The 23,457-nt window shown below is 35.9% G+C and overlaps 1 protein-coding gene across 2 annotated transcripts in view; it reads left to right on the top strand.

The window, feature by feature from the left end:
- SHANK2 (SH3 and multiple ankyrin repeat domains 2) overlaps positions 1-23,457 on the top strand; it is a gene marked incomplete at both ends in the record, with an annotated part of 294,167 nt that overhangs the window by 143,658 nt on the left and 127,052 nt on the right. For both annotated transcript variants that reach the window (XM_079537510.1, XM_079537511.1), the window contains one exon: positions 5,251-5,326. In XM_079537510.1, the coding sequence (XP_079393636.1) occupies positions 5,251-5,326 (76 nt within the window). The remainder of the gene's footprint in view (positions 1-5,250; positions 5,327-23,457) is intronic.

The following is a 23,457-nucleotide window of genomic DNA, read 5'->3' as shown; positions in this document are numbered from 1 at the left end:
AGGAGTTATCTGTCTGTGTGAATTATGTCTTCCCTTCCATGGCAGTGATTTTCAGTTTTCATTTTGCTTTCAACTTTTCATTATGCTGTCTGTAGGCACTGCTGGAGCCCTATGGTCAGTTCCGAGGCTTGCACAGGGAAGTTGCAGTGAAGTCACAGATGTATTTCTCAGTTGAGGAAAGCCATTACTTACTCCTGAAGTGGAAGAAGAGAAGGAGGATATATCTTATTGCTTCATCTTCATAGTGATCACCCTTATTTGACCCTATAAATTATATTGAGAATGGCAGGATTTGAATTGCTCCATTACTGAGATCTCCACAACACTAAAGCATTGTTATAAAGAAAAGGCTAGTTGTTTATTCTTTGTATTACCACTAATACACAGTGCAAAGTGCTTATGTTTGCTGCAACTTCATTGGCTTCAGTGATAAATAGACCAAGAAAAAAACTGGCCACGTTACTTTTTTCCTCTCTATGGCTCTCTGTAGTGGGGCTCTTGTTGCTCCTAGATTGCTTATTAATTGAGGCAAATAAAGTCTCTTAGGTGGTTTACTGACTTTTTTGTTTCTTTTTGTAGCAGAAAGTAGAGAGGTTTATGCTGATATGCACCTATAGAAGATATTTTCTGTAGCTGTAGAGGAAGCCTTGCTTTTGCATAAAGTGGTCTTTAGTCTGTGAACATCAGTGCATTATTTTGAGGACAGAGTTGTTAGCTGCGACCCTGTTCCAGTGCTTGATGCCCAGGTATGTCCTGTTGCTTTAGCACAGCGAAGGCCTGTACTGTGAAAGTCTTCTAGCTGACTGAAGATAATAGAAAAAATAGTACTGGAGTTACTCTAGTAAAATGGAGATTTCTCAAGAAGTATAGAAAATCTGGAATGATCAATGTTCCTTTGTTTTTTTTTGTTTTTTTTTTTTTTTTTTTTCTTCTGTCAAAGGAAACAAAGCTAGAGCAATCTTGCAAACACGGGTGTTTTGTTCTGTCTCCTGGAATGACTTTTGGTCTGATCCAATTTCATGCAGTTACTTTTGGCTGTGGTGAGACATGTTCATCTCAGTAATGATACAAGATTATTAATACTAGTAAATAATGTTTTTCTAGACCTTGTCTTTTATTTTATTGCTATTCTTTCTCATCTGTCTGTAAGCAAGTTTAAAAATAAATCCGTAAAGGTTTCCTTAAAGGACTCCAGCAACGGCGATAGGTAGGGTTACTAGCCTTGGATGGGCCAAAATTGCTGCAAAGTACTCTGGTTAAAAGGTAAAAAGCTGAAGGAATGTAGGAATGCATGAAAATCCACTGGAACCTGGAAATAACCTTTTAGTGTTATAGCACCTATTTACTGCACAATTCTGGCTTGAATTCAGAAATTTATTACAGTTACATATCAGTACCTTTTATTGCTTGGTCAGATTAGAGAAAGGACTCTCCAAGTACCTTTTTTTTCTTTTTTCTTTTTTTCATTATCCTGTTCATTATGATGACAAATTCCCAATTCTTTTCCCTTATAGGTATCATCTGCATTTATGCTGCATAATAAGACAGACTGGAATCTGAGTCAGGGTTTAGGGAAAGAGGTTAATTAAAGAAATATAGGGTTTACACAGCAACTTGGAAAACATGCCACTTAGCCTTGAGTTCATGGATTTGTGAAGCTAATAGTTCCCAAATAATCCCTGTGAATGCAATTACAAGGAGGTGGGGAAAGTAGAAGAGCAGGAGTGACAAGGAGCAGATACTAGCCTCAGCTGAAGAGTGCTGGCATGGCATTACTGAGTAGCTGAACGAAGCTATCTGCCTTACAGTGTCTTGCCTTTCCTCTCACTCTCACACAAAATTTGTATTTGCTAATAGCACTGAAATATCACACTGTAGAAAACAGTTGCTGCAGAAGAAACATCTGGTTCCACAAGGCTCAAGCAATGGCATGAAGTGCTTCAAAAAAATTCTTCATCAAACCTTGTTCTTTTAACTACTTTTAGCCAACTTTGGAAAACAGGCCAGTGGTAAACAATGAAAGGAATCCAGTGTTCTTCTATGTGGCTTCTGATCATGTCTCTTGATAATAATCTGATTTTTTTGGATTATGTGAAGAATAATATCTCTTGGTGGGGAGCAGGCTTTATGCACGTCTTTTTTCTTCATGTCACAGCAAGAATTTGACTTCTGAAGCTAACCTTGTAAATTTAGCAACGAAGGTGTGACCTGTGCAATTCACAGAACCCCCTACAGCACGTTGAGAGATACAATCCTACACTGAGCTATTTCAAAGACAAATCTCTTTGAGCAGCTGCCATGTAGCCTTGGGTACTGCTGTTGCTCCCTACACTTCTCGCTCTTACCCTGTGAAAGACAGTGTGGTGTTCTGCAGCGCTTCAGCTGATGAGCTGCCTGGTGGAACTGTTATTGTACCTAGACAGGCACCAGGTGGCTCCTTTTTGGCTGTTCCAGAAAGGCAGGGGGTAAGGGTAGTAGGAGTTGGAGTCTGGGATAAAAGTAAGGTGTCTTTGGCAGACAGTGCTGCTTGGAAATGAATGATGAAGGGGCTGAATGTGCATAAACAAGACTATCTGATAGAATTAATGCTGTAATTGGGATTTTCTCCCTCTTTGACCATCCAGTAGGAAGGATGCTGGCTGATCTACGCAAGATTATTTTTTTTTATTGTTAGACTTGTAGTACAGCCCCTCTTCTATCTTGGAAATTATTGCACCAGTATGAAGAAGTAACTTCCTTACTCTGTCAGCCAGCTGCAAACTGCATGTGTATTTTCAGCCATAATTCCTCTGTATTGAGTGTGTACTTGTATTTATGTCTCCAGCTGGGGATATATTGAAGTCCCACAGTCTAGTTAAGAGTCAGCTGTACTGATTAAAGTAAGGAAAGAAGCTTTTTCGTCAACTTTGTTTTCCCAAACTCTGTCCCCCAGTGCTTTCTTCTGCACCGTGCTCCTTGACTGTGTTTAAAGCCTGCCATCCTGCTTTGATGTTTTGTTTTTGTTTTTTTTTTTCCCTGAGGGCCAGCACTTGGTCATCTGACAGCACTATATCTCAGAGTAATGTTTAATATCCACGAAGTTGTGACATAGATATGGTGTACCTCAAAGGCTTTGACTGGCTTAGAGAACTAAGAAAATTTGTTTGGACTGAGCCAGAAAGTCCTCCAGTCAAAAATTCCTGGGTCATACAGATGCGAATTTCATGGTTGCAAGCTAAACCAGGAAATTTTCAATGTGATTTTTGATGTCTGTTAGGCTAATACTTTGATGGCATTTGAGAACCAACCTGTATTTATGTAAGACTTTTTCCTTCCTTGAAAAACATGTTTCTGCATAACTGTCTTCCCATAGATGATAAAGAAAAAGACAAAGGGGACATACTAAACGTTTCTAAGGAAAAAATAAATGCCCTAAATATCTATAAGGCTGTTCTGTACAAATGCTGTGGATTTACTACATCTAGAATTGGTTGTTCTGAAGTATCTTAAATATCTGTTAACTTTTCAGAATTTACATTGATACATAACATGGAGGAAATATTTTGCTCATGATTAAATAATATTCCTGAAATGTTTAAGTCTTCAAAGCAGATGAGGACACTTCCTTTCTGATAAGATAAATGAGGAAGATATATATACGCTTTTTTAATTGTAGTGGAAAAAAGAGACATCTCAACTGTTCAATGAAGTAACCGATTATACACGTGCAGAAGAAGCAGTGTTCAGTGTGGAAACATCCAATTTTCAATGTCGTGAAAACTTGTCACGATTTCCAGGCAAATTTTGCTTTCAAGTGTTGGAGCAGGCTGCCAAGATAGTGTAAGAAATAGGCAGATGTGGCACTGAGGGAAATGGTCAGCGGGCATGGTGGGGATGCGTTGGTGATTGGACTTGGTGATCTTGGGTCTTTTCCAACCGCAATGACTGTGTGATTCCTGTTAAAAGGCAGAGTAAGGTTCAGAAAATTGACACTTTTGGAATGATAATCATAAAGCTTCCAAGGAATATTCATTCTTTGTTCTCTTTTTTAAAGTTTTATTCTATATGAATGCTGCTATTGGTAGTAAATTTGTTACGTTTTCCTGTCTGAAGAAGAATATGACAAAAAATTTATCTACTGCCTGTACAATATTTTTTGTCCTTACCTGAAGGTGCAATTTATATATGCATTTTGTAATAGTCTCTCAGTGTATACCTTTTAGGTTATGATATTTGCTGAAAAAGAAGAATAAATCAAATACTGGAGTAGCGTCTGTATCTTTGACATACGCTTGACTGGTGCTTTTCAAGATACCCATTCAAAAAATAGGAGAACATCTTTTGAGAAAGATATGTTTAGCTCTTTTATCTGCCATTCTATAAATACTGTTCTAAACTACAGTTTTAGATCTGTACTGAACCAGTATTGATATTGGCCAATCTGACTGTAGAAATACTTATTAACATAAATTTCATGGTCGTAATAGATTGATTTAAAATTGCAGCCACTGGATATGGGATCTGTTTCAGTGGAATGTGTGGCTTTGTTCTTTGTGGGGTTTTGTTTGTTTTTGTCTTGTTTTTCTTAACGAAAGGATGAATATCAGGTTTTAAATGGCTTTTTTTGATGGATGTGTTGTTGTATCATATTCTTTTGATCATCCTGTTTTCAAAATATAGTTTCTTTCTATTTTTCTTAATCCTTTGTCCCACAGTTTGTTAGATTGTTTGCTTTTGCTGTATAATGCTAGTACAAGTCTTATAGTACTATTTATTTGATTGACGGAAATCAGTGTGGGCACTTTTCCCCCTACTTCTTCTCTATCTGGGTAATACAATGGCTGAATATACTTTCATTTTATGTGTTGCATGTGTATATTTAAACAAAAAGCTCATTTGCATATATATTTTTTGTTACTTCTTAAACCTTTCCAAACTGTATTGATTCTTTTGTTTTGTTTCTTTTTTCTTTTATTTTGCTTCTTAGTCCAAGAATGCTTTTACCTCTGAGAATGGAGATGGAACATTCAAACTTAGAACTAATATGTTACATTATATACAGAGATTTATTAACTTGGTGCATGTGATATGGTAAAAGAATGTTTCAACTCAAATGTCAAAATTTCTTCAAAACTCCTAGAGGCCATTTTAATTCATTGTAAGTTTTCTTTATTGACATATAGCAGAAAATCAACTTTGAAATTGCTAATGAGAGCAATGTTTGATTAAAAAGTATAGGAGTACTATTAAATGCTCCCCTTTTTTATGCAGAAACACGAACAGATAGAACAAAGAAACTGTTTAGACACTACACAGTTGGATCCTATGACAGCTTTGATGCTTCAAGGTAAGGATTTTTCTTTTCGGTTGCAATCTGTTTACAAAATCTTTCTGAGTTTTATTTAATTGTTACTTATGATTTAGACTTTAGAGAGGAAAAGGAAAGCAGATTCTAAGATATCATTCTACTTCTAGATCTTTTTAGCATAGTTTATTCTTTTCTTATGGGATGGGTTCACAAAAATCATGAATAATGAAGTAATAGCAAATTTATGTTCACTATTACATTTTTATGAGCAGTGAAGGAAATCAGCATCTCAGAGAAGCTGTATGTTCTAGCTGTTTCCACAGTCAAAGGCCACTTAAGCTGGATATTTCACAAGATCAGGCTTTATCTATCTATTTGCAGAATCATACTTGCTGATTAGAAAACCAAAACAAAGTTTTATGACTTAATTTTCTGAATGATATCTTAGATCCGAAGCAGAAATTAAGCTGCTGGAAATTAAAAATTTTACAATTTAGATAAATTGTTTCTAGTTTCTGCTGAGTATTCATGATTTCAAACCAGGTTTTTCTCCTGCATGTACATAGGATGTATAGCCAGCTTCTGGTAGGATTAGCTATTGGTGTCTTGAGAAAATTGTGGTGGCATACTGGAATTTCTTAAGCTTTTCTCTTGACTGCCTAATTACAGCTTTTCAAGAAAGACACTTTTTTGTAGAAGAGTTCTGAAATGTGTAAAGCAATGATGGCAGAGTTTCATGTGGCATGTTATCTATTTCAAGAAAAAAAGAAAGTGGTAACTGCTGTTTCTATTATGTGATCTTAGTCCAAGTTCTGAGGGTTATGCATAATTTCTATGCCAGTTAAACAACTTGGAAGAATTTGGAGGGTGAAATTCATGTCGGATGAAGTTGTTTGGATGCCCAAGGCATCCTTCCCTGTTCCTGCTGGTCAGTGCGCAAAGCTCTGAAAGGCAGAGAGCCTGCTGCTTGTCTGCTGCTTACAGCTTGTAAATATTTGGAAAATACTAATGCTTTAGTCCTATTGAGTTGTAATTTGAAGGACTATTGCAGTGCTGGATGAAGAAGGAAGGTTTGGTGGCACAGTGGGAGAACGCACAGACTTGTGGGTGAGATATGATTATCCCATCTTAGAGTATCTGATGTTCCTGTTACAGAACACAGCGTGCTGTAGGGCATCAGCTCTGGCTACTGCGGAGCAGAGAAATCCCATTTCCACATCTTGCATATTTCCCTGCTGTGATCAGCCAAGTTAACAGAGCTTTGCACAGTGGGACAATGATGTGATTGACTACATAGTCTAATAATGATAAAGTTGTCAAGAAAAGCTATTATTCTGTGCTATGAAACACGTAAATGTTCTGCAGAGCAAGAGAACTGGTTAAAAGTTTCATTTTCAGAGAGCCATGATGGCTTTTTGCAAGACTGTCTGATCATTCTATAACCATAGCCTTGTCTCTATTTCAGAGTTAGCAGAGTTGTTTCAGTAAAGCAAAAAGTGATGGCTATATCACATTGCCTCACATATACAAAATAGTTCCACTTGGAAACCTATCCTTAATGATAATTTGAAAATGACAAATTGTCTTTCTTTTTTTTTTTTCCTACTCTTAAAGTATTGGATTTGTGTAATGCAACAAAGCTCTAACGCATTTACATTGTCTAATTCAGACTATAGCCAGATAGGAAAGTTGATCAGATAAATGAAAAGTTTTCATACACACCCTAGTCATTGAGTAATCGGATTGGAAGTATATTTAAAATTGTTCCTGATTTTGTCATCAATGTCTTGTAATTGTCTGAGGAGTACAAAAAAAAGCAACAGAGTTCTCTTGGCAGCTTCTGAATAAAGCAAAGTTTTGGAGAAAATTAATTTCCCTTGGGAATCTGAATCCCAGGAGTCCCATTTTGAAGAATCATAATGATAGCCCAGCAGTACAAGCTGAAATTAATACTTTCTCCAACCTTACCATTTTAATGGGAAAATTCAGGAAACATAACTGAAAGGTATACCTGTCCAACACTTTTTTAAAGAGAAAAATGTTAATTTTAGTGTTTTTTTTTTTTATCATAATACAAGAAAATTTAAAAATTTAAAAATTGGTGACTGAGTTTCCAAAAAAGAAAATAAATTTTCCCTGAGACACATATAATAACTTGCTGTAATGAGGTGTTTACTGGGAACATATGCCACGTTGCAAGGTAACCTTCCTTCTTCATCCTTTTCAAACGTGCCATATAGAAGAGAAACAGCATTCTGATACTTGCTTTATTAAAGCTGCAATAGCAAACATGCAGCAGCATGAAGTTGAGATTCAAATACTGGACTGAGAACGTAGATCAGCTTTTTGTACATCTAAATGCTAATTTTACTGTTGCTTAAGTATTGTGGCAAAGAAAAAGAATTTGTATTTAAGAACGACAGGAGATTGGTGTGACTTTTTAGTATGTTGAGTACATTTAACTCCTAGCATGGGCTTCTTCAGAGAGATTGTTAAAAGTAGCAAACGTGATGTCAAACTGACAACAGTTTGTGATACTTCCAAGTTAGTGTGCTGCTTTGATTACTTCCTATGTTATGGTTTCCTATCAAAGTAAAGGAAGAATACAGGAAAAAAAAAGGTATAACTGCTCACAGATAAGCTTTAATAAACATTTGTTAGAAGGCGATTGTGTTTATGTGCTAAGAAGAGCTTTGAAACCAAAGTATTAGCAAATATGACTCAATTCCTTACCAGAGATGTGGGGGAGTGAGGGGAAGTCTCTGTTCCGCTCATTTCTCCTTCCTGCTCCCAGGAAGACAAAAACTGCTGAGTAGAAATATTCTGTTCAGAAATCTATATTAATAGGCTTATTCACATGCAGGAAAATGTATTGTACGTGGCATTTTTCATCTTTAGGAAAATGTGCAACTTGAGTAATGAAAGTTCATTAAATCTTATTTCAGCTTCGCATAAGAAATGAATTATCCGTAAATTAATATTCCATGAAAATGGATAGTATGCTTACTAACGTGCAGAAAGGCAGTGAGGATTCCTTGCCAGTACAAATAATCATTAAATACCATATTTATGTAATGTTTGGAACTACTGAGACTAATGTATCAACTGACTTAAATGCTGATGGGATGTATTAATTCTGTTGTGGAAAAATGACGTGGTCTCTTGAACCTGACATGTGCTGCCACTGCTGCCATTCCTTTACAGCAATTTCTCTACTATTTTATTAAAAACTTTTAATAACTAATTTCTTTCAGTTTCCTTTAATCCTATGCAGATGAACACTGAAGGGAAGGATAGGCTTTGTTGCAATTGCAGACATTTGAGAGAGGATAAAGCCTCTTATGCTAGGAGGATAAATGGGAATACGTACATGTCTCTGGACATTCATCTCAGGCTTCAGCTCCGGAGGCTGAGCTGAAAAATGGGATTGCTGGTTTCCTTCTGCATCCCAGATGGAAAACACAGAGAGCCCCATGCCTGCAGTGGCTGGACTGTGGCATCAAACTCAAGGAAATAGAAAAGACCCTCTAGGGCAACAAACCCCAGGCTAGAGTCTCTACTTTATGGCATGCCTTGTAGCCTCAGATAGGAGCAGGAAGTAGGCACAGACAAAAAGCAGATACACCAATGCAATTGCAGGGAGATATATAAGACAGCTCTGACACATCTCTAGAGTTCTTTGGCTATCCCTGCTTTTGTGTTCAACAGTAGTTCCAACAACCGTGAGGTGCTGCTTCTGAGAGTTGGAGGTAAGGGGCAACCTACCAAGTCTTGTCTGGAAAAATATTTGTTTGTGTCTGTCTTGAGTAGACTGAGTGGGTGATGTTGTACAAAGAAGCTCCCAGAAAACAATTTGTATGCCTTAAACCAGTTATTTCACGAAGTCTTGTTGAATTTCAGTTTAGTAAGAGAAATTAATACTAAGGCATAGATGTTGAATGCTTTTTAATTTAAATTAAAATCATTATAGATCTTTACAAATTATAATTTTTAATCTGCTTTTTAACATGTAGTGAGGGAATTGATTCCATCAAGATGGGTTAGGGAGTTATTCACTCAGGAAAATCAGAGGGAAGACAAAATTAATAAGTTAAAATGTGTAAGATTAATTACTTGTGCACTTTCACATGTAAAATATTAGCTACCTTTTGAAGGATGTTATTTTTTGATAAAGTAACTTAGTTTTATTACTCTACAGACATAAATGTGAGATTTCAATAGTATGTAAAGATTGCAAACATGGTTTGGTGGAAACACACAATCCAGTCGCCCTCATGGATTTGGGAACTTTACGATACACATGTGGAAACTTGTACTACTGCATTAATTGCATCATCTGCCTGCTACCTTCAGCAGTATAGTCAAATACCAAAAGTCAATAGGATAACTGAATTGCCAGCTTCTATGCAATTACAAAGTATATATATAAATATAAGGTTTAATGTCCCTTCCATTACTTCCCCTTTCTTCACAGTCCAATTGATTTTTCACATCTTTTTTTTTTTTTTCCTAACCACTTTAACTGGTACTAATCACTGCACAGAAACTTTCTTGGTGTCTTTTCATGACCTGCTTTTACTACAGCACTATTAAGAAGCACATGTGAAAGGATGTAATAAATTTTTTTCAAAGGCTGATTGCCACTGAGTTAATGATGGTAGTGAATTTATTTGCTTTCTGATGGTAGTTCTATTTTTTTGGATGAAGAGAAAGAGGAAAATTTGACTGTGTAGTCATACACAATGATATGTGTAAGAAAGCTTAATTAAAAGCTTAATTCATTAACCCTAATGGCCCTGCCTGGACTCCAGTGGCAGCATCCACATCTCATGAGCGTGGAAGCTGATGGAAGCAACTCCTTAAAAACCAACTGATGTACAAACATGTAATGAGGGGGGGAAAAAAAAAAAAAAAAAAAAGAGATCCTTCTCAGCTTTATATCTTATTAATTCGCTATTGATGTTGTCATCTGCAGTGTTGGGTAGAGTTGTATATGCTTTAACAAACAGCTCCGAGAGCCTCCTTAGTGCAGATGAAGCTGTCTGTCCCAGGAACTTGTAGTGCTTTTTATATTTTTATTTTATAACCTGCCAACTATACTTGTTGTATCACAACAATTACATTACATTACATCAGTTCTTGTCCTGAAGTTGTGCTGTGATTGGAGCTGCTTTAAGACCCATAGCATCAGATGTGATACACAAGTATTACACTGTATTTTTTGTTTTAGTGAAAACTTTTGATACAGAAATACTTTGATCTGATTTAATATTTGGCTTCACGTGGAAATACTCTCATTGTCCTGTTCCTGGAAAATACAAGTATTCATGACTTGATAGATAAATACACTTTTAAAATGAATGGAATTTCTTTTGAAAATCTCTGTTCCTTGCAAGTCCTGAGATCCTAAGCACCAGAGAAGAAAGAAACTGAGCTTTTCCTGGTTGTGGTTACAGCAGTGGTATCATTCCTGTGTTGCAGTGAATTGAGCATATGTACTTGCTGAGGGCTGCTTACTTGTGTGCAACTATCAACAGCAATCTGTTAAGTCTGGCAAAGGGTTCTTCATGAAAGTTGAAGAGATGTGTAAGGTCTGTTGTTGTTTTTTACATTGTTTGCCACGTTGCTTCTCCCTAGACCTGGAGAGTATGAGGGCAACACAGATAGTGGAGAGGTATTCTTATCAAGAAGAGAGGGTTCTGCATAACTGGCTGCTTCTGATCTTCTGTTGGATGGCACCAGTTCTGCTGTACTAATATTTTCTGTGAGATTTGTACTGTCCAGTTAATCTCTTTAGGGAGTTGGAGTAAGGATATGAAAATGAACACTTGCTCTTAAAAACAGATTATTTTCTTTTACTTTATTCTTGGATTGATACATTGACAGTAAGTTGAAAGGGATTTTACAGTATTATTATGCAGTATATATGTGTATTTATTGCAGGAATAGATTTTAAACAATATTCTTTTTTTTTTTTTCTCTGATGGAAAGAAACAAATACTATAATATTTTTATTTAAAACAATATATAGCTCAATCTTTGTCGGGTGATGGTAGTAAAAATATCTGAAAATGCTCATACTTGTAATGTATATTCACATGATATAGTGGATTTGTTTACATTTGAATGCATGTTAAAATTTTAATTACATAAGATCTTTGTACATGTGGTACTCTTGGTTCTTCCAGACAGAGAGAACAAGCAGCACTGACCAAATTATGGAAACAAAAGTGTGAAAACTTTTTTTTTCCTGTGTATTGTTATTTTATTTCTAAAGATATTTGGGTAGTTTGTCTGATGCCTACTCTGAATGAATATATGCTTGCTTTGAGTATAATGGTTTGATAGTGCTGAACTGCTCCATTAATGTGTGAGGTAGAAAGACAAGGGCAGCTCATTTTTAATGCTTTATGCTTCATCAATGCGAAGAATATAATTTAATACAATTAGGGAAATTAAGTATATGTGCAAGCAATTATTAAGGCATCATAGTTTTTTGTGGAATAGGAGGAGATATAAGATGTGAAGTCTTTCATTTACTATTATTTAACTTCTAATGAAAATGATCTCACTTGCTAATAAACAACTTTGCCTTCACTGCTATGTATACCGCTGTGACCAAGCTTTTTATGTTTGTGACTACAGATAATATTTAAAGTAATTGCTAAAATTAGTGGGGAAAAAAGGGTGTGTATGTGTGCATGTATCTGAACTGTAATATCACTTTATTAAATCTGCACTATAATTGCATAAAAATGCACGTTAAGATCTACTGCAGTTACATATAGGTGCAGTATTCCACAGTGAGTGGTGGGAGTTTCCATGAAGTGGTAAGCCCATTTCTGAGTTCCTTATTAGTAAAGTTTGTTTAAAGCACTTTAGTAAGATCCTGCTTTTAACAACCAATGATTTTGCTACAGTGACTTAAATTTATGAGACGTTTTCTAGGCTAGATGGGCTAAATTTTTAGAGGTAAAGCAAGGAAAGACCAACAGTTCCCAAGAAAGAAGTTATGAAAAATACATAGCGCTTCCCAATTTTAAAATTAAAACTCTGTAACTATAGGTACAGATCTTGTTTGTCAAGGCTGTGATTTGGTAATGGGCCATTTCTCATAGAGCCTTTGATGCACTCAAGTTCTCTATCACTCATCTGGCCAGCTGCTGGAGGGCAGGAGGGAATTTAATCAGATATTCTGAACGTGGGGAGGAATAAATCTAGCTAAAGTAGAACGGAGGGAAGTAATGTGTGTGTGTGTGTGTGTGTGTGTATATATATATATGTATATAGGAAAAGGAGTGAAAATGACAGAAGGTGGGAACACAAGAAAAGACTGTGAGGATGTGATACCAGGTTAGTTAGAAGCAGGAGCATAATTACATGCAAGGATAGAGCAGAAGAAAACAGGAGATTTAATGTTTGTTTTTCTGAGAAAAGGAGAACAATTAAGTTTCTAAGAAATACTGTTTTACGTTCTTGAGTCCCAGCCTCCACTGTGATGACTTAGCTTCCTCTGTGTGACCTTTAAGTCCCCGCTCCACTCCACCTTTGTCCACCTTTCTCTCAGCTAGTCACTAGATGAGCAAAAGCTAACATATGGTGCCTTCGATTATAAGTGATGCATTTTTATGTTTTGGCAGCCCAAAAGAACAAATAACTGTGATCTTTCCTTCACAGAGAGCAATAATTTAAATAACTTTTTTCCTTTTTCCAGACAGAGCTTAACAAATATTGGTTGCTTTGCAGAATTTGATCTACAAGGCAAATTTTAAGGGTGGCTGGCAGACAACGTCTTTTTTCCTGTTAAAAAAGAAATTAGCAAACTAGAAAGAGGTCACTGTAAAGCTCTCTCATTACACAAAACATTAAGGCTGATGAGAGAAGGATGTTTTCTTCTGTTCTAGGACAAAACCGAGGTTCTGGAGTTACATTTCTTTGGAGGTTTTGCTTCTGCCCAGTTTACACAGATGGATTTGCTAGAGAGCAAGCAATAGCTGGTGTCAGGGTATACACCTGAACACAATTCCCTCGTATAGTGGATCGCTTTGACTTAAACCTGAACTTTGCATTGCTGGTGACTGCTAAGAACCTGGCAAACAGAACAATTATTTGTCCAGGTCTTTTGAAGCTTACTCTTTCATTGCCAAGAGGCAGATTAGCTCAGTCCTCAATAGCTGTGGCATGCAAGTGGGTATATCAGATGTGGATGACTGGCAGATGTACCAGCTGAATAGCTGCTGATCTTGCTAGGGGTGCCTGTGCACTCTGGCAAAACGTTTCAATGTTCATCTCTGGAGAAAGAATCTTTAGCCAAAAGTAAAGCCTTTGTTAAAATATATTGAAAAAGAGATTATTTTTAAGAGAGAGGCATTTCACTAATACTGGTTTTGTGAAAAAATTCCCAACAGAATATTAATGAAGGTTCAGAAAGTTCACTGTTGAGAACTAGGGCCTATGTGGAGCAGTTTGTGTTATGCTCTAAACCAGCAGTTCCAAAGATAGATGGTGCAGCACAGTCAGATCCAGTTACAGTTGCACCTTTAACAGATAAGTTATATTATATCTGTACTGTGAATGCTTCAAATTTAATACATTTTGAAATACACTTAAAATTAAACTCAGTGCAACTTTAATTAGTCACCCAATTTAGTTGATATGCTAAACCAAAATTTCTACTGTCTCCAGTACTTACAGTATAAAAAGTGTAAGAAACTGCCAGAAAATAAGCTGTAATACAGCCAGCAAGCAAGAAAAGGGGGCAATATGGAGAGATTCCAGTTCAACATTACCTTAATTAAGAAAAGTTATTGCTGGTTTAAATGAAGCAGAATTCTTTCTCTTAATCAGCTGGTATATGCATGATTTTTCACTGTTACTACCAAAGCTATGAGCTAACTGGCCGTTATCTGACAAAATTTCTGAGAACTGATACTGTTAGATGGGAACACTGCTAAAGAGAATGTTTCTCAAGCTTTTTTGCAGATAAGTAAACAGTTCAGAGTAGACTTAATATAACTGAGGGCGTTAGTGTAATTAGAGATGAAGGACGTGGGAATGTATTTCAGAAAAAAGGTAAGGATGCTGCCTCCTTTTTAACGTTAATTAGGTTGTAAAATAATATGGTAATTAGCCAGGGTTTTTAAACTGATTTGTGCAAATTAAACACTAATTGACACCTTCCCTTACCTTCCTTATAGAAAAAGCCTAGAACATATAACTTCCTTATTCTTTGCTGTCTTAAGACTTTTGAGAAGAAAAAAAGTGGGAAAGTGCTTGTGGGAAAAACAGTACTCAGTGCCTTTGATAATACTTTCTGTGTTTTGAGACAGAACTTGAAACCTACTTGTAACATATGCCTTATACTCAAGTGTCATAAAATTTTACAGGAATGTTAATGCTGTTAATTAAAACTAAAGATGAAGTAGTATTTTATATGAAATACTCATATCTGTAAAATTGAAAGGAACTGTCAAGTCACTCAGATTTCTTGTGGTTAGAGCTGCAGTCAGTTTCCAGGAAATGCAGGACAGCAGGAGTATAACTCCTTGAGAGTAGGGCATGATGGAAACCCTGAGGGATCCTTTAAAGCTAATTTGAATTTGAAAATTGAAATCAGGAATGTTGACAGAAGAGTATTATAGAAATACTAGTCAAGAGATCCTGAGGAAGGCTGATATAACCCCTTGTATTACTGTGAAATGTGCCAAAACGTGATGACAGTACTGCACGAGAAGAAGGCATGTTTCAGGGAGTCTGTAAGGAGTAAGTAGTCCAGCTTGGTTGGATTACTGTGGGGAAGCACCACATGTGCTTGTCCTGCTCTTGCACCCTTCTCTGGTTTTGTCCTTTCAAAGAAGAAGAATGTTGGATCTAACCCAGCGTGGCTGTACGTATGTCATACTGGCATTTGCTAAAAATGGGAGGAAAGTCCTGTTTCATGCATGCCAACTCTGAGATAAGCATAGAGATTGATTATCAGGCTTTATGAACTAGTTAAAATGCTTCATCAGCTGGAGAAGTTCATTATTGTTATATATAGTTATGTTTTTCTACATTCATACCATTATCTTAAATCTGAATAAATCTGGATTGACGTCACTGGCTCTACCTTTTTTTTCACTTGACCTATTTGCTAACCTTGAATTTATTTTTCCTTATTACCGTGGTTGTCTGCAAGAATACTGACTACCTTTAGCAAAAGTATTTGAAAAATTATTGTTTAAAATAAAAGCTAGGGAGAGAGGTAGCATGATTACTAACATGAAAATTACTCATTTTGTGTGAATGCTTTAATAAGATTCTTAGAGAGAAAATTCCTCTTTTTGTGTGCTTTGGTGGCAATAAATAGAAGAGGCTAGAACAGCAACTGATTTGGGTGGACAAACACAATCCTAACAAGGATAAGTATTCTAGTTACTTGCGCATATTTGTTCTGTCTGTTTATTTGTTCAAGGCTCATAGTATGAGCAACGAATATTAATATTTTCATGCTGCAGGCATAGATTGCTCACAGGCTTGATAATTACAACTGAAAATTGTCATTAAGTATCAGGTATAAGTGGAGTGTGCTGCAACCCAAAAGACTAATGTGATTGATGGAACAGCTGTATGTAGGGTAGGATTCTGCATTATAAAACCTTCATGTTGTGTACTAGAATTACACCTACATAAATGTTTCGTGTTTAGTTTTCATTTTACCATGTGTTGTTATTATTATTCTTTTAAACACAAATGAAGTTAATTAAAATAAGGGAATAAAGCTTTTTTTTTTTTTTTTTTAATTTCATTTTGCCATCCTGCTCCCTCAGCATGCTGTTTTCTTTCTACCAATACAAATGCAAGAGAATAGTAACATATATTTTAAAAATGATGATAATAATAATAATGAAAAGCCTATATGCATACATTATAATGTATTCAAGTGTAGGATTGTGCCCTTATGATTTGGGTTTTTTCCTTCTTATCCTATCCTGAGATTTCTCTATAAAGTAAAATAGATTTTACTGGATGATTTATATTTCCAGGAAGTTTATTTTGACTTCCTTTTTCTCCATGTCAGTATGTTACTTTAATGGTTGTGTCCCAGCAACTGAAGGTATATAGGGAACTCGGGTATTACTTCAGATTTTCTGATCTTTCATACACCCAAAGAATGTAATGTTATAATATCAAGTTGAATTAAAAGTAACTAAAAGAGTGTGGACTGATACAAAGATATATAGAAAGTCTCTCTTTGCTTCTACATTGAGAAAAAAATACATAGTTTCTCTGTCATGAAATTTTATTATTATTTTTTTTTTTTTAAACCTGTATTTCTTTATTATGTCTTACACTATAAACTCATGGAGGTATATAGCATTGCTGTTCTTTTTAAAATAAAATGCTTCTTGTTCCTTATAGTTGTGGTTAAACTTTTGGGCAACTCTGTCAATCATAGGGCTGGAAAAAAACCAGCACAATCTTTCCTACTTTCTAAGGCATATCAAATCACTTCATAACTGATTTTTTTTTTTTTTGTTTGGTAACTTAGAGAAGCACTGTTCATTTTTTACACAGGTTGTCAAGTATTCAAGATCCAGGAAAGACAACTTGATTACTTGTTCAAAAGTGTGAAACATCTTTTTAAATTGAGGAAGTTATATGTGCTGTCAGGTTTTACTATCATCCATAATGATGTCATAATGTAATGGAGATCCATGAAATATAGGAATTAGGAAGTGCCTATATGTCTCTTCTGACATGTTACAGTTTAGCATTAATCAAAAGATGAATTTAAATGGATAATATGTAACACTGCATTTTGCATGATCAAATAGGCTTTTACTGAACTCTGTAGAAACAGCACTGATGCATGAGGTGGAACACAAATAAATGGATACAAAGATGTGAGATATGAAAGACAGAAACAGGTAATGGAGGTATGTAGTGTATCACTGAAGCATCATCTTTTCCTTTCCCATTCCTTTTCTGGGCCTGAGGATAGCAAACTGAAGAAGATATGGATATACTGAGTTAGACAATCAAACATGGAAGAAAGCTGGAATTCATATACAGTGTTGAGCATATTATTCTATTATCTTCACAAATTCTCTTTCCAGATGTTCAGATTTAAAGTAAAATCTTATCTCTTTCTCTTTGAATTCTACATATGCAGGATTGTATGCAGACCTGGTTTTATAGTTGTTTTTTTGTGAAATAGCAAAATGACTTAGAGCTCCTGTCACTGTGAATGCCTGATTGAATTAATTATTATTCTCCAGTATAATTATTTTGAATGCATTAAACAGCATTTTGAGGACTTAATTGGCTTTTTTTTGGATGGACAAATGTACATCAAAACATAGGGTTTAATTCCTCTAATTCTGTTTGATCAGTAAATGTTGTACTGATGTGATAACTTTGCATCATGATAATGATAATATTGTTTTGGGAAACAGCTGAACAGTCTAGGTACACTTTAGGTATAGTAGCTCAATGGAAAAATAAAGTAGGTCTGTGCCCTGATACCCTATGTAAAGAAATGTCTGTGAGTTCCTACAAATGGTGGGTTTTGGGAACAAGGAGAAAGAAGGGGAAAGTCAAAGACAACAAAGAACAGGAGAAATCTTTTTACTTAGCTACCCTATTGTCGGAATCTCATGACCTCAAATATTGAAAAGCAGAAAGGGTGACCCTGCTTTCAGCTCTATGTCATTCTATTCAACTCTTCTCCTTTATGTTTTAGTTATTATACCAACATCAGTAGTCCTTGGACTTCCACCTTCATTTACCTAATAAGAAGTTCATCAACTTAAAGTTTAGAATTTACAGTATTCTGACATTTCTGTTTTAATGACAGGTTGAGACTTCCTTGAATATAAGACTGTTGAGGTAGTTACCAACTATCTGTTTGAAAATATTTTCTTACAGCCCTTGTCCCAACTACATTTTGCTATAAACTTCCGGATAAGCAAATGTTCTGTATTATAAGGAAAATCATTTAGACTTTTCTTATATGATCACAATGATATTAGCGGAATCGATCAGTTATACAAGGCAGGACAAAATATAAAGTATTTTTACTGAATATCTTCTATGTGAGTAAATTGTATTTAAAAAAAAAAAAAAAAAAGTTTTGTTAGAAGATGGAAATAAGTAGTTAAGGAAAACAAAGTTTAGAAAGCAGATGCATATTCTGGAAAACAATAAAACTTTCTTCACTAAAGTAGACAGAAATTATTTGTTATTTAAAATGTCATTGTGCGAAACCAAGAAAAAGATTCTGTCAAGCATAATAGTAGATTGTTAATTCTTCTGTAGCGTAATAACCTGTTATCGTTCAAAGCTATATCTTATCAAATAAGAATATTTTTAATACAAATTGTATTGCAGTGCAGCTAAAGATGTCATCACATAAGGGAATCTCTGCATGTGATGGCAGGGTATTCAGAAAAAAGAGTTTTCTATGAGTTTGAATCTGTGATTGACTACATTGTGCTGTTTCTGTTTTGTAGGTGGGTGAGGTGGGGAGGGACCATCCGTGTTTTTTCCTATTTGCACTGCAAAAGCCATGCTTATGGTGGTATCTAGTACCCCTTCGAAAAGTAATTCCTGTTTTGTGTGTTACATGAGCTGTGGAAGCTTTTCTGCAAGACCATCAGCTGGATGATCGATGTTTGAGAATAACGAGCAATCAGATACAGAGTCTTCATTAATCTTGAAGGCCTTAATTACTAGGATTAGGCAATTTTCCCAAAATTGTTAGAGTAGATGACTATAAATAGTAAGGTTGACCCCTTCCAGCAATAACAGGAAAGTTTTTCAACTGGAAGTTTCTTACATCTTTCAATAAGATTTGCTATTCACATTATTTAAATTTTACGTGGTGTTGAGACTGGTAACTTCTGCCCAAAAACAAGTATTCTGAAAAGAAGTTCTTTATGTGCTTTTAAAAGGGAATGACCATCAAAACAGAAGAGCTTCTCTTGAATAGATTTCCAGAATACCTCTCTGAGTCTGAACCTACCTGCCATACATTGTCTTATCCTGAAAGAAATTAGTGCAATTGCTTTGAGGTGTTGTATGTAGATTTATGGAATGGTTTAGATATTTTTTTTTGCATCTAGCAAAGTTTAAAAGAGGCTTTGACTTTTGAAGAGAGGGCCCTGTTTGATTCTTCTAACCTGCAGATATCTCTGTATTCAGTAGCTCTTTTTTTTTAAAAAAAAAAAAAAAAATTAAAATTTCAGGAGTACTGAGGAGAGGACATGAAAAAAGATTTGAAGAAAAGATTATTTCATTTGCCTACTGAAGGAAGTTGATTTGGTGCGGATAACTTCTCACTAATAGTTCAAGCTAAGTCTTGAACAGAAGTTTGTAGGCTGAGAAGGCTACTCATTTGATTGCAGCTCTGGCTGTCAGAATCTCAGATGTGATCTGTAAGATAAGTTTTTCACTTTGGAAAGCTTATTCCATTTTGTTAAAGGTAAATTATGTCTATAAGGGCTGCACAACTTGAGAGAATTAGGAAAATATTTTCCTTTCATGTTCTTTTTCTCTACCTTAGGAAAAGACTGACAGTATACCAAGTATCTATTTCTGTTTGCCAGTAATGATGATCATGGACGCTATGTGCTTTTTTTTCAGATGGAAATCTGCAATGATACATGCAATACAAACATGCCTAAATGCATTCCATGGTCCTGATGGTTTCAGTCTCTGTATTTGAGTGTTCTGACTTCTGTTTTTGGAATAAATTTGTGCTTTAAGGTAGGGTGCAGAGGTTTTAGTTGTGAAACGGAAGCTAGGTTTCATGGGTTTTGCTTCCATCAGGAGCTAGGGCTTTAACCCTTATTTTCTTCTTTATTGACTTCTACCTCAGGCACCGTCTGATTGGGTTGTTAGCAAAGCAGAACTTCTTGCCATCTTAAAGAGTCTACGTGTATGATGGCTTTTATGTTGAATGAGTGCTGAATTCAAATCTGTCTGACCAGTCTTTATATTTCCCTTTCTCTATTGGTAAGACTATAAAATTATGGAAACTCTGACAGCTGTGCACAGTTCTTCAGCCTTAAACTGTTAAGCTACACGAATGGATGGACGTGTATTTTCTAGTATTCAGTTTTTGCTTAAAGCCTTAAGTTGAAGGTTTGTCACAGTACCTCATGAAGAAATATTCTGCATTCTATAGGATATATTTTGCATTTAACCTTATATATAATGAATCTTGGACTTACACAGACCAAAGTTAATGTAACGTTTCCTCTTTGTAAATAATGAGCTATTGTTTTTAAAATTACTTGTTACCAAAATATGAAATCAGTATTATTCTGAATGCTTTACTGTGGAATAGGAACTGTTTCATTTCAATTTGAGATAGGATAGAAATTGATCTTAAGGATTTTATGTACTGAAATTTAGCGTAGGGTGATATCACTGTGTTTAAAGCATCTGTGAAGAAACACTTCTCTGCTTAAGATCAGACCTCTGAACAGACTTGCAACACAATGTCTCCTTTGTTTGTCACTGATAGCTAAACCCTATATGCATTCTGTTGCTGAATATTTGTGACACCTTCAAGATCAAAGAAATGCTGCCAACAAGACTAGTTAAGAGAAAATTTGACCTACTTTTATATTTGGCTCCCTTTGCCTGCCAGAACCAGGTAGATCTGTTCCACAGGTCTTCAGTGCAGATGTCCACTCTGACACTGAGATATGGGTGCACTGTCATTGCAAAACAAACAAAAAATCAGTATTACAAGTAGTCAGAGGTTAAACACTTTTCTGTTCTCCCCCTTTCTCAGAGGTGCAAGGGAGCTTGCTGGCAGAAGGATTGTGAAGGTTGCGAATTTGGTTTGTGTGTATGTTTGTTTTCCATCCTTTTTTTGCTGCTCTGCAACACCAGAATAAGGGATCGGTTTGCTTTCTGTGCTTGGTTTAAACAACTTTTAACAGTTCAAGACACAAGTATATTGCAGATTTCATTCTTCCATGTAAATGAGAAGTAATTGGCTAAACATCTGGTTTTTTCAAACCTACGTTTTTACTTTACAGGCTTTGATAAAGTTTTCCTTATGTAGTACATCACTGAAACTGTGTATTAGTAAACTATTTGTCAAATAGTAGAGATCAGTTTGTACCTTATGTTACCAAAAATTCTTGTTGTGCTTCTACTTTTCCCTTTGCCCTTTACCTTACATTACAATGCTTTGTAACTGTTTAGTATTCCCACTTGTATTGTGTAAACTGAGATACAAAACTGGCTAGTTGTAAAAATAAAGTGTGCTGTAGAGGAAGAGAAAATCATAGGTGCTTCTCACACTTTTCATATGAACAATTCTGCATATTATGTTTAAGTGAGCATACCTTAAAAATGCCAGTGAAGTTTGATTGTGAAGAGAGCTGAGATTTTTCTTGGTGTTGTTTTTTGTAGGTTTTTTTTTTTTGTAAGTTTGCTTGCTTTGTATAGACGTGTAACATTGATCAGGTGAACCACACCAAGAAGTTTTCAAAGCACTGCTGTTGAAACTTCAGCTTTTTAAGGAATGATGTTCTGAATTTGATTTTGTTGACAAAAATGAAATAAGAGCAGTTTAATAAGGTACCTAGATAATACACTTCTGAATTCTCTGCATTAACTATCTCAAATGAGAGATTGGTTTGGGTAGAGTAGAGGAGGGGTTTTCTTTGACTGATCCCTTCTATGCTTAGGTTCTCAAAAGTAGCTTTCCAATTTCTATTAAGCTTGTTTCCAAGAAATCTTGAAGTAAATAGGTCTTATTCATTTGACCAGGTATCAAGAAAAATGCTGACGATAGCTTTATTGTTGGATCTTCACTGAACAAGTATAGAGTCCCATCTTGAAAATTTGATAGTGAGTTGCAGGCAGTATGCCTGTGTAAGTTTCTGTAACACGAGGACGTTGTTGGAAGGCTTCAGAAATATAGTATAGACTCTGAGGTTGCAGATTTCCTCTCCAGTATCCCTGAACTGGAGCGTTTTCAGTTTTCATGAGAAACACATTTCTTTCTACATCATTATCATAGAAAGAGTATTCATTGTAAGAAGAGGTAACATCCAAATTACAAGAGCTGCTCTGAAAGTAATGCCTTCTATATTATTATGTTGGCTCACTATGTCAGAGATGCATGCTGGTGGTATGGCAGTAACGGTTGAACCTTTCCATCAGTATTCTGTTACATTTTGTTGCCATGTGACAGATGGCAGCAGAAGGGCAGTTTGACAAATTGGTGTCTGGCATGGAAGTGCAGATGAAGCAAAGGTGTGTCTATTAATTCCTCCTTGTGGAAAAATGGCACCCATTGACATTCATCAATGCTTGATAAACATTTATGGAGATCAAACAGTGGATGTGAGCGCAGTGAGGCAGTGGATGGTGCATTTCAGCAGTGGTGACGGTGATGTGAAAGACCAGCCACGTTCCGGATGGCCATGCACAACTGTCACACCATGAAATGAAGAATGTCTTGATCAGCTCATCCACGTGAATCCATGGGTTACAACAGGGAAACTCTTTATAGTGATGTGCACTGTCTTTTGGGATAGGAAAGGAGTGTTCTTTTTGGATTTCCCAGTACCTAGACAAACCGTCAACTCTGACCACTATGTCATGATGCTGATTAAAACTGAAGGCTCAAACTTTCAGAATCAAGCCAGAGAAAAAGACAACCTTGCTTTTACAGCACAATAGCACCAGGCCCCATACCAGTTTAAAGACCATGGGGCACATTTCCATTCTTCTCTGGACTGTCCTACAACATCCACAGTATAGTCCAGATTTGGTGTCTTCTGACTTTCATCTGTTCAAGCCAATGAAATGTGGACTATGTGGGCAACATTTTCCTAGCACCAATGCTAGGAAATAGCCATAGCAGCTATGAAGCAGTGAGTCCCTTCTGCTGATGCATGTTTTTACAAGTGCAGTATGCAGACTCTTGATCATCATTGGTGAAAATGCATAGTTAATGACAGTGACTATGTTGGAAAATAGTGTTTTGTAGCTCAAATGCTATGTATTTGCTGGAAATGTATAGGAGGTAGTACTATCAGAGTTACATGCATGTAGTAAGGCGAGAGACTATTAAAAAGCTGTTGGTATTTATGGAAGTCATCTGTTGCTCAGAAAGCTGAAGTCTCCATTGTGGTAGCAGTAACTCATGTGTTATTCTA

Source organism: Tetrao urogallus (genome assembly GCF_951394365.1).
Source record: "Tetrao urogallus genome assembly, chromosome: 6".
Taxonomy (NCBI): domain Eukaryota; kingdom Metazoa; phylum Chordata; class Aves; order Galliformes; family Phasianidae; genus Tetrao; species Tetrao urogallus.
The sequence above is the reverse complement of the archived record's forward strand: the minus strand, read 5'-3'. Positions and strand labels throughout refer to the sequence as shown.